Raw genomic sequence first — 12,389 nt, 5'->3', positions numbered from 1 at the left:
TATTTTGAATTGTAACTTATTTTGTGGCATAAAAGCAGGGTTGTATTAGAAATTATCTCGATTTTGCTTAGGGTTTGGACCAAGTTGAGATATTGAGTACATTTAATTTTGTATGATAAGTCAAGGTAAATTGGTCTCGATTTGGCAATTAAAACGAGATACTGCACTTTATCAATGATCAATGATATTCAGGATAAATGCGCCATAATTTTCTTGTTATTTTTCCGTTAAAAATTCAATGGGTCTGTCAGTCTGTCAAATTTAAATTACGCATTTTATCGGAAGCCTAGCTTGATGTTGATTTTGGATTTTTCTCCGTGATTTTACATTAGGAAATTAATTAATCACTAATTATTCAATTTTATGTGACTTTGTTCTTGACGCTTTTTTACACTCACTACATTATTGGCATTGACAACACTTTTGTTCTTATTGCTTCTTCTTTCAATTGTCCAAATACGTCGACTTTTCGCGAATTGTACTCGTTAATCGAAAATGTTCAAATTTAAAGATTTTTTTGGAAATTTGAAAACAAAAATATTTATAAATTCTGTTATTAAGTTCGAAATTTTTTTCCTAGACTGCTAAGAGAGGAAACAAGTCGTGTCAAGGAGCTCGGCGATTTAATCGTCGAAGAAAGAAATTGCACAGTAAGTCCAATTGAGTTTACACAACTATGTGAGGTGTTATCTGTCTAAGAAACAAAAGTGGTACCTACCTCGGCAATCCAGGTTCCTGTATAATATAGGTAATTGTGTAGTATGTATTTTATTTCGCCTTATAGAAGGCGTTTGCTAGGGTCATCTTCCAAGACTTTGACGGAAGCCGCTCAATAACCCAATATTTAGCCATAGGTGCCCAAACAAATTTCTTGATATAAGGGCCTTTAGATGATATTGATAGGATGTTTAGGTCGAGGTTTTTGCTGTTGTTGTAGTAGTCCTACATTTAAAAACAATTGGCAGATGTGACAGTCACTAGTAGAGTAAGACGAGGGTAGTTTCTGATCATGAACACCACACATGAGACTCTTTGTTCGGGTCTGGGCTCTGAAAATATGGTTTGGGAATACACCTGAGAATTCAATGGAAAATTACCTCAACTGATGATATTTTATAGAAGGCTATCTGAGCAACAAATTTCAGGGTTTAGTAAAAACGATTAGATATTTCTCAAAATGTTTTTCCAGATAAAGGTATTTAAAAGGAGTTTCTATCGCGTAGGTATTTGTCCATAGAAGAAAGTCTTAAAATCCTGACAGAAGGCTGTCCACAAAAAAAAAACATTCTATTTAAAAAGAGATTCTATCGTGTAGAAAGTATTTCCTTTCCTACAAAGGCCCTTATCTTTCGATTCAGAACAGATAAAGCAACATATCGCACCATTTTTGTAGTCATTTTGGAGAGGGACCATAATGGACCCCAAGTTCGACCAAAATCTGCTTTTGACTGTATCTCCAAATCGGTATTGTAAACTATAAAATTATACATATTCTATATTAACCGGATCCGTACAACCGGGTACCAGTACCCGAAAATACCTACCTCTGGAAAAAAATCAGAAAATCTGATAGTTTTTACTAAACTAGAGTTGTTTCAATTTTGGTATGCCATTTAAAATTATTATACACATTTTCCTAGGATATGATTACTTCAGGTTTTAGGACCCTATAGGTATACGTATCCAACCATTTTTAAAGTATTACAGTTACGATTGCAAGGATACGAATTGTATAAATAAACTGTTGCACTGAAAAGGGAGTACAAACATGTTGGAAAATCCCAAAACCGATCCACCACACTTGCTAAGATAAAGGAATTAAATTATTCAAAACCTTGGATAAATTTAGAAAAATAATATTTCAAGCATTTTATGATATAAGAGTATTTATTGAAAAATTCTTTATATAATATATGTATGTATATATGTGTTCCATTAAAAACTTATCGTATATATGGACACATTTTTAGGGGTTGTGTCAAATTCAGCAAGGAACAAAATAAATTACGGAACTCCTAAAAAAACGAATTTTTATTACGCAAAACGAATACAACCTACTGCAAAGTGAAAGTGCCTAAAAATCATTTCACAGAAATTAAACTCTTTAAATGGTAACTAATAAATCATATAATACACATAATTATTTTATTTTTCAGTCATATTATTTCGAAATAACTTTAATTTCCCTGATTTTATTCGTAAAAAAATTGCTTCTCGTAATTTGTATAATTTAGAAATCCAATTGCATTAAATATATGATTTTATATTGCTATAAGGGAATGACTACTTTTAAGGCTAGCAAAAATCTTTTAAAGATTAATAATATTGAAATTGAAAAAGTAAAACTATTTCAAATAGCAAATTTATATATGTACGCATCTGGGCGTTATTGTCTTTGTTTAAAATAGACTAATTATTTTTTCCTTAGATAAAATAAACGGGAAATGGACCCACAGTACAATTAACTTAAAAACAAAACAAAAAGAAATAGGAACAACCTATGAGTTTGTAATAATTTATAAATCCAAATCGGGATCTCTGAGACCATCTGAATGCATATTGCGACCGGATAATTCCAACATGACACGATCTTCCAGATTTTTATCCAAAATTGAGCGTTTATTGGTACCCTAGAACAAAAAATAAAAAATATAATTATTTAAAGTTTTACAAATATATTTAAAAGTACTTACCTCCCCCTCCTCATCGCTGTCATCACCCTGTTTGGGTTCATCGCCAATTCCCCATACCTCCAAATTCCGTATACGAAAATCTTTACGCTTACTCAGTTGATTGTATTCTTTGAAAGTGGTACAGCTCTCAGAACTTTGTCCAATTCCATATTCACAGTCTAACCAAAGACCCCAATAGCCAAATTGGCCGCCCATGCCCTGTTCGAAAGAGGAAATAAAATAAAAATTATTTGTAATAAATTTAAAGATTCGTATTCCTTGTCTTACTTACCAAACCATTGGGCATTGTCTGTTGACCCAAATTCAAATACTGATAATGATCATTATAACCTGTGGTGTTGAAACAACGCATGGCAGGACTTAAAGTAAATAGCATGGCACTGTCATCACCTGAAATGAAAAGGAAACGTTCAATGGGTTAATTTTATGTTAAGGCATTACGTTGGAATCATCTTGAAATATTTGTCTAAGATGCGAAATTGTCAAATTTTGCCAAGGTATAAAAATTCGAAAATTTTTACTTTAGGTTCTTTTTCCTGGATTGGAAAGTTGGTGGTCGAGTTGTATGACCATTGATTTGCACATTTAGTTACATTCTCATAACCGCTGTCCATTCTGCAAAAATTTTGCCTTGACCTTTCAGATATGTGGTCGATTACATGATAGCTAGAGAGTCAACAGCTCCAAGTATATAATCCCTTTGTGTACTATCTCTTTTATAACACGATCTTTGATACACATTTCATTGATATTTTAAAAAATTAGCTGATAATCCGCATAATTTTACTTACCTATAAAATTTGGACCCATTGCCCATGAATGGGGTGCATAGCCGGCAAAAATGTAATGATCCTCATCTTCGACTACCAACAGAGTTGGTCCCTTTTTCAACAATTTTCCCAGCATTGTTGAAAAGCTTTCACCCATGATTTTCGAAGAGAACAAAAAACGCCATTTGTGTTGTAAATCCACGGGCACATTGCTATTGACAAATATAACGTGGGGTATATCCAGCATGGGTGTGTAATTGGTGCCGAATGGTAAACCTATTAAGGAAAGGAAACAAATTAAAAAAATACTCATATTTTTGTGCAGTGATAATTACAAACCTTCTTGCATTGGTAATATTTGACTACTGGGAGGATTACCCAATTTACTGATCTTTCCATTGCCCGCATAACCGTACAAATATGAAAACACACAACGCCATATAATCAAAAATGTGGGATTGACCTGCAACCATTTTTCCAAATCACTTGTGGAGGCTGTCGAATCGGAATCTTTTTTGCAGAGATGCCGCACTAATCCCTTGGCAAAACATTGAGCCGAACGATCATTGCAGTGGTAACCAAATTTATACCATGATTCAAATGCGGGGGTATTTTGTGATTTCAACATATGTAAATAGCTGAGTAATAATGCGGTAATATACTACAAATATAAATGGAGGAAATATTTTTTATTAATAACCCACTGAAAATTATAAATGGTGTAAATCTTACCATTTCAAGCTGTTTCAAATCAACATCCTCTGTCGATTTATTACCCAACGATGTTTGTATAAAGTGAATTTGTTGATCGATTGTTCCCCTCTCGACAATATAATATGGTTCGGCATATTTATGAAATGTTATGGTGCCAATGTGCTGTGAATGATGATGTGTCGATGTCTTTTGCGGTGTTGACTGAGGAGTTTGTGTAAAAAGGAAATTAGCTGTAAATTGTGCTAATTTTTTATCAATTATTGCAGACCATGATTCCTGGAAATGAAAGAAAAGAAAATAATTGCTTATTAATAAGAAATGTGGCAGGAGATTTTCCGACGGGAAAAAACATTATAATCCTATACGAACTCAAATAATAATGTGCAAAAGAGACTTATCAATGTGCGATTAGTAACAACGATCCGGAAAGTTTTTCCCTTATGAAATTTTACTCAATTAAAAAGAAAATACCCCAGTAGCCATAAGAGATGACGGTATAGAGTGCACACTACCTATGCAAGATGAGGTCATCATAGCAATTAATCGGCTCAAGAACAATAAAGCAGCAGGAGCCGACGGGTTACCAGCCAAACTATTCAAGACTGGTGGTCAGATGCTGATTAGTACAAGTTGGCTAGAGGAATGCATGTCCAATGATTGGAACCTCAGCATCCTGTGTTCCATGCACAAAAAAAGGATACAAAGTGATATGTGACAACTATAGAGGAATTAGTCTCCTTCCCATTGCATATCCAGGTCAATGACATTATTGGACCATACCAATGCGGCTTCAGACCTGGCAAATCCCCCAGTGGCCAGATTTTCACTCAGGATTTCCAAATCCTAGAGAAGACCCACGAAAAACACATCGACACATTCCACCTATTCGTCGACTATAAAGCCGCATTCGATAGCCCTATCCGTTCACAGGTTTTAAAGCCATGTCTACGTTCGGCATTCCTGCAAAATTAATATGGCTATGCAGGATAACTTTAAGTGGCACATGGTCAGCAGTTAAAGTCGGAAAGGACCTATCGAATCACTTCAATACCAAAGGAGGATTCAGACAAGGTGACAGTTCGCCGTGTGACATTTTTTACATCCTGCTGGAAAAAGGCAGTAAACAGCGAGAAGACAAAGCTGATGGTATCAACACGCAAGACTTCCAGTAGACGCGGACCAACTGTGTAACTTGATAACTACACAGCTTCGAGGTATTCAAAGATTTTATATACCTTGGTACCGCCATAAATAAAACTAATGACATCAGTTTTGAAATTCGGAGAATGATAGTGTTGGCCAACAGATGCTACTATGGTCTGAGTAAGTAGATTCTTGCAGTACGGCAACAGACAAATAGTACGTTCTTGTAGTACGGGAACAGACCAATTATAAATCCTAATTGTGTTCCTAATTTAATATTGACATCGGCCTGTTCGATTTTGGTCCTTCCTCTATAGGTTCAGTTGTCCAAAACGAGATTAATTTACAAAATTCTGATGGTATTAATTTAATTAAGTAGTTAAAAGTATTTATTTATTAAAAACGTCGAAGATAGACGGGAGAGACTGAAGAGGACATAAATCTGTTACTGATCTATAAATCTCAAAATTCTCAAGATTTCAATTAAATTGAAAAAAACTCATGCATTTGACAAATTTACAAATAAATTAGCTAAATTAATGGCATTCAGATATCATCAACCTCAACTACCTCGAATTAGTGGCCTGAAAATACAATAGTTGTTAATTATTCAATAAATGTTTTATTAACTAATCGTAGTAAGCGCTTTTTTGTTTGTTTATTTCGTTCATTCTATTTTATATTTTGTCTTACAACTGCATACACTGTCAACGTTGTATGATAGCTATTATCAGACGAACTAGACTAGGCCATTTGTATACACACAGAATGAGAGATACGCGGGCATTTAACTACTAGTCTTGAACTTGCAAGGAAAAACGAATCTGTCAGCAAAGAAGGCACTCTTAAAAAAAATAAACAAACAAAAAAATCACAGTTCCCGACAAAGACAAAAATTAAAGAAATTTGAAATGTGCGAACGAACGAACATTGGGAAAGAACGAAAGTATACTGAAAAGATTATAAATATTAGCATAGAATATCATATTTAAGTATTGACGAGATTTATAATTGAATAAAAATGAACTAAAGAGAAAGGCATATTCTGTACATAATCATCTAACATGGAGTGACCACAAACAATGACAATGCATTTTATTATAGATTTAACAATGTTCGGGTCTTGCTTTTGTTTACTTTCTGTCGATTTGAAAGATCGAAACCTGTTTAGATTGAAATGACATTTGTAATTGTTTCCATTTCGATGGTTATTTACATGTCTTGGAAGACAAAATAATCACAAAACTGGATTGACTGCTCAGGGGGTTACAAGTAATACAAAGATACACTTTATTTACTTCTCTTTAATTTAGATCCCCTTTTAATTTTTCAAGAGCTGGAAACAGTTTAAAGATAATTTTCGATAATTTCGAACACGAAAAACCTGTTCACAACAACAGCTGACTTGGCAGTTCTTCATCTTCATAATAAGAGTCATATCCTCTTCTCATTATTCCGTTCCTCCCCAATGTAGGCCTGCAACAACAAACGTACGGACAATGCCGTATTTATCATAAACAACAAGCCCATAACTTTATGGCGTGCGAAAGCTTTGTGCACATCAATCACACAGCCCAATCAAGCCATGCCAACAACAACAACGAATACACCAACCACATATGACGATGATTGAAAATTCCGAGTTATACCTTAAAGAAAACAAGACACACATACATACTATATATGGGGAAAGGAGTCTTATGACTACAAAATTTTTGGTTAATACGACAATTGATCCGCACCGCTAAATACCCTTAGTTGGCAATTTTTGCGGTGTTTGTAAACACATTTTCATTCATGGATTCGATTACACATAAATATTACGCGTTTGTTTGGTTTTTTGCTTACCACCAATTTATTTTCGGTAATTTTTTCCGTATTTCCACCATTGGCCAAACGAAATGATGTTTCCAAAATTTTCAATTCTTCGCTGGTAAATAGATTTTCGTTACCACCTTTCTTCGTCTGTTGATTACCCATTTTGCTGTGCTATGTACGTAATTTACGGAAATACGTAGCTTTTAACCGATATCCGTTCCGTTCGTTGTAATTGATAAATATTTTGTTCCCGTTTAATCCGTAGACCGACAGCTGACACAGCTGATATTAAATTGAGATTGTAAATAAATAGAAAATTATGAAATGTGTAATTGTTGCCGTACGTAACAATAAATGACAATAGGGCAACACAGTCAGCTGTTGAAAGTATAAATGAAAAAATGCTGCCAAGTTGTGAATGTGTGTTAAGTAATGTTAACAAAGCGTTTCTTACAAGCTATTTATAAAATTCTGATCGGGTTAATTCACGGTACCTCCCACACAAGTAGTGACCCATACTTGGAATATTTGGGGGTAGTGAGTTATGAGTTATGGCATTCCGTCCTAGGACAAGGCGCTGGCATTTTGGAAGCCTATAACCGTCTGGTTGCTAGGGGATTTCAATGCACATCATGAGTTATGGCATTCCGTCCTAGGACATGGCGCTGGCCGAGCAAACTGATAGCTCAACGTTTTTCCCACCAGGATAAAGAGACCCAGACCCTGGTCTGACGAATGACGTGACTTGGCATAGCTCAACGTTTTGCCCACCAGGATAAAGAGAGACTGCCAAAGCTCATCGGACATTTAAATTGTTTCCCCTGGTCTGACGAATGACGTGACTTGGCATTGGTGTCACATCACCTCCCTATTATCTTATCCTGGAAACAGTTTTTATTAAACCTACATGAAATTCTGAGGTGGGGTCTATAGGGCAACCTCATCATGAACCAATTCCAAAGTTGGTCAGCTTTAAAATAAAACTTATCCTCATATAAAACGAATAATAAAACATGTGTTATATTATGTAGACCTACCTAAACCATAGGCTGAAGGCATAGTACATTTATACAAGGTACGGCATCTTTTGTCAAAACAAAAAAAAAAAAAAAATACACCTGTGGGTGTATTGGGAATATGGTTTGCATATTAATTCATTCATAATTCATACAATTATTCTCGCCAATACTGTATACTTCATCTTTGAACAAATGGAACATATCGCGCATTTCATGCAGAAAATGCGTTTTAAGTTTTCAATTTACTCACACTTTATATGGGACAGAGGAACTTCTACAGCTTCTCAATTATAGTGTGTAAGAGATATTCGTATGAAATTTTTACATACGAATATCTATTATAGCGAACAATCGTGCATCAGTAACTCGAAAATCACGTTTTTTGAGTTATGCCTCTCTCGCAGCGATATTTTTTTTTTATATTTTCTAAAATATCACATACACAGTCACACATTTTTATAATTGTACCCTGATAAATGATAAATCCAATCGGTGATTATACTTCCTATTTTCCAGCCTGGTTTGATTTTTCAAAAATCTTAGGTCCGCCAATATGCTAATTCTCCAGCGAAGCCCCCTTAAATTTAAAAAGTGTCTGGTAACATATAATGATTTAAATCATAATGTAAATGACCATGAGCAAATATGTGGCAACCTGCAGAAGTAAACGGTGTGAAACAATTTTTGTTATTTCTTCTTTGCCTTCATTCTAAACATGACAAGTACCAAGGCATTATGCTTCACACTTATTCGTAAACTTGATAAGTGCTTTCCATTTTCGTTTCGATCTGGTCTTTATCGACTATTCTCTCCCGCCTCCCCTATTCGTAGCGTTCAAAACGTTTTTCGATTAGGTCGATCTTATTTTGCATCTGACATCTGACAGTCCAACGAACAAACGAACAAGTTGGACAAATTAATTGGAAAACTTTTGGATTGGAATCAAGAAAAAAAGTGCGAAAAACTACAACAAAACAATCGAATCAATTGGCAAAATAAATATGTGTATTCCAAAATAATACGGACACCATGAATATCAGACCAAGGTGTCGGGAATGGCTGCCATTGAGCACACAACAATTGCGTTTGAGAAATCTATCAGCCATACAAGGGATTAACATTGAATGTAATCAGGTGGAGTGCTGCAGCTGTAGTCCCTCGTCAACGACATCGCTGTGCCCCGGAGAAGATATACAACAATCTGATGCGTATTGTGCTTGCCCAGAGACGTTAGTGTATTTTACACTACATGATCATCCGGAAAATGAGCCATTCTATGAAAGTGAAAAGTTACCCCTACGTTTGTATTTACCCGTAAAATGGGCGGAGATTCATTGTCTGTCGATGATCAAATCCAATGCAAATTGTGTTTGCATTAAAGTCTGGGCGAAGGTTAAGAAAGCGTCTGAAGCAACCGAAGGCCAAACAAATAATGGGGACTGTTTAGTGGACACAACTATGCTACGCAATAAGGAACCCATTAGGTTAGTGTGGTAGTGAATACCTGCCGAGTCATGTATTAATGTTTTGTTTTCTTTGTTTTCCATGTAGTGCCTTATCGCTGGAATTTGCCAAATCCAGAAGACAGAATATACCTCCCGACAAACTGCTCTTTACGTGGGGCGTTTACTTTTCCGGACTCATTCCTTTGTCACAAAACAGTGAAGCAAAACTAAATAAGAATTCCCTTATTTTCCAAATGAACGACGAACTGTTTGCTTCGCCGGATAACTTCACGACGGAAAATCTAAGGGAACAATTGGCCTTAAACTATGAACGATATTCGGCCAGTGTGCCAAAGTGTAGCATACCCACACCCGACGAATTTACCATAAATTCCCCACACGTTAGTCGTAGTTCCAGCCCCACGGCAGTGGACTGGCAGAGAGACCTACTGCGTATGTCTCGCACCCGTTATGCCCAGTTGAACTGTGTGCGTACCGAGGTCAGAACCAGTTACGATTTAGTCAAACTACTGAGATTACAACAGCTGCAGCGACAACGGCTACAGACGCAGCGTGAATGTGTCGAACTGACAGCCGAAATAAAACGCTTGAGTCTAAGATGCATAACCAAAGAACAGCTATTACGTAAGCCTAGAACAACATCGTTAAGTTCATCGTCCGCATCCTTGTCGGGAACTGCCTCTCAATACCATTCCATGGGACGTACATTAAGTCTCTTGTTGGCCGAACAACAACGCATTGATCCTCATCAATTGTTGCATGCCCAACAGTTGCAGCAACAATTGGAATCTCTCAAGTCGCGACAAAGACTCCTGCAAAGTGCTCGTGATACATTTTCTAAACGCATTACCTACTTAAGGCAACAACTGACAGCGGCAATTGCCACAAGACAACAGCTGGAATTGTGTCTGGAGAAGAGTAGACAAAATCTTAGCAAAGAAAAGGCGGAATTGGAAGAGTTAAGCGTCCAGCAATTGGAGCGGAGACAACGTAAACGTTCGGTAACACAACATGTGGAACGGCGTATGTCTTCGTTGTGTATAGAGTTAAGGGAGATCTATCCGATATGTGAGAGTGGTCGTGGTGTCTACACGATTTGTGGTGTTCCTTTTCCTTCGGTCGAAGGATACGTATACGATTCCAATAATCCCAATAGTGTGTATATATCAGAGAATATAACACCAATGGCCATAAGTGCCTCATTGGGCTACGTAGCACATTTGGTAGAAATGATATCGGTTATTATAAATCGTCCTTTAAGGTAAAATTTGATTTCCTTTTTTTGAATTGTAAATGAAAGTAATTATGACGTATTTATCTTTTCAGAAATCCTATTATCTATGAGGGTTCTCGCACACGCATCAAGGACATTATTAAAGATATTCCATCTTATACATTAAGAGAGTAAGTATACATATATTCGTCACATAATTGAATTCGGGTTCTATTCAAAATCCGTGGTGCCATCGTGATGCAATGTTGTAGGACGAGGGATAAACCCTATTTGTATTCCGCACGGTTTATAGCCGCTATCTGTACTTATAGCATTGTACTTTTGCAAAACCCTGGATTTAAAAAAGCATACCATAGGAAGAAGTAGATCCATCTATGTTTTGGTATTTAGTAAATAAATTGAAGGAAAAACACTAACCTTGTCCATATTCAGCTCTCTCCGTCAATTTAGACTGAACGGGCCTCAGTCGTTTCCCTTTATAATCTTTACTTTAATATCCAGTGTCCCGAAACTAATTTCCTTCTTTTTTTTCGGTATATTTTTAGATATCCCCTCTATAGCCGATCATCAATACCAACAAAAGCTATGAAATATGCTATAAATCTATTAAATCAAAATATAGCTCAATTAAATTATGAAATAACTGGCAAACGCTGTGACATACGCTGTACCATTGGCAATATTCTACACATCTTCGAAATGTTTGTTGAAATCGAACAAAACAAACGAGAGATACGTTCAAACGTACGGACATTGCCGCAAAAACGTTTAACCATCAACGATAATGCAAACGAATTGGATGGGCCAAATAATCATGATCATCATCATCAGCAGGAGCACAATAATGAAGATCCATACATACACACAACAATCAATAATGGCAAAGATTATTCTCTGTCCAAATCTCATTCATCTGTAGATATGAATCATATGCAGCCGCCTACAATAACCATGCATCGTCATCATCATCATCGTAATTTAAATGATTTTCCATTAACAGCTGAAAATTTGCGCTTATCTAGCCACATAAATTCCCAGCCCATTGATATACAAAAGGAACACAATTTAATGCAAAATAATCAACAAAGGTAAAATGATAAGATAAAAGTGATTCGAAAACTTGATAAAAATACAAAAACATATGTTCCCCTTTTAGAATTTGCCGTTCAGCGGGCTCATACACGGACAGTGAAGACGAACGTGATTGTCATTCATCAACGGCAAAGGGTTTTTCTAATTCAGACTCCAACTTAACACTGCAAAGTCAAAGTGGTCATATTTGAAGTTAATCTTTATGTGATATTATAATCTTTATACTAATTTTTTTGTTTTTGTTTTTTTCCTGCACTTCTGGACCCAATGTTTTTTCCTCCTTCCTTCCCTTCCTCCTCTTTTCATTTATATACTATATAATTATGCTTAATTTGAAAAATAAAAGCTTTGTTAGCTTTTTTAATTAATTATTATGTTCTTAACATGCAAAGTAAAGTAACAACAAAACAAAAGTAAATTTGTATTATATATATCTCTAA

The 12,389-nt window shown here is 35.7% G+C and overlaps 2 protein-coding genes and 1 long non-coding RNA gene across 3 annotated transcripts; 2 read left to right on the top strand and 1 right to left on the bottom strand.

Annotated features, from left to right (window-relative positions):
• Positions 1–2,491: 2,491 nt before the first annotated feature.
• LOC133335086 (MTOR-associated protein MEAK7) lies at positions 2,492–7,300 on the bottom strand. Its single transcript, XM_061543390.1, has 7 exons — positions 7,169–7,300; positions 4,196–4,453; positions 3,803–4,124; positions 3,485–3,739; positions 2,965–3,083; positions 2,694–2,891; positions 2,492–2,630 (listed from the first exon to the last, which is right to left on the bottom strand). Exons 1-7 carry the CDS (start codon positions 7,298–7,300, stop codon positions 2,517–2,519), a joined length of 1,398 nt encoding a protein of 465 aa, XP_061399374.1. The 3' UTR covers positions 2,492–2,516.
• Positions 7,301–9,157: 1,857 nt separating this feature from the next.
• Positions 9,158–11,826, top strand: LOC133335116 (UV radiation resistance-associated gene protein; the record flags this gene model as incomplete). The annotated part of the gene is made up of 4 exons (XM_061543422.1): positions 9,158–9,603; positions 9,647–10,884; positions 10,950–11,027; positions 11,403–11,826. Coding segments are annotated over exons 1-4 (2,157 nt in total), but the record flags the coding sequence as incomplete, so codon positions are not given.
• A 2-nt stretch (positions 11,827–11,828) lies between these two features.
• Positions 11,829–12,196, top strand: LOC133335075 (uncharacterized). The gene is made up of 2 exons (XR_009754510.1): positions 11,829–11,945; positions 12,014–12,196. It is a non-coding gene; the product is annotated as an uncharacterized LOC133335075 (long non-coding RNA).
• Positions 12,197–12,389: the final 193 nt, after the last annotated feature.

The sequence above is a fragment of the Musca vetustissima genome, unplaced genomic scaffold, assembly GCF_032173495.1.
Source record: "Musca vetustissima isolate MV318-11 ecotype Yass unplaced genomic scaffold, APGP_CSIRO_Mvet_v1 utg14086, whole genome shotgun sequence".
NCBI lineage: Eukaryota > Metazoa > Arthropoda > Insecta > Diptera > Muscidae > Musca > Musca vetustissima.
Note: the sequence above shows the minus strand (reverse complement) of the source record. Positions and strands in the feature narration are given on the sequence as shown.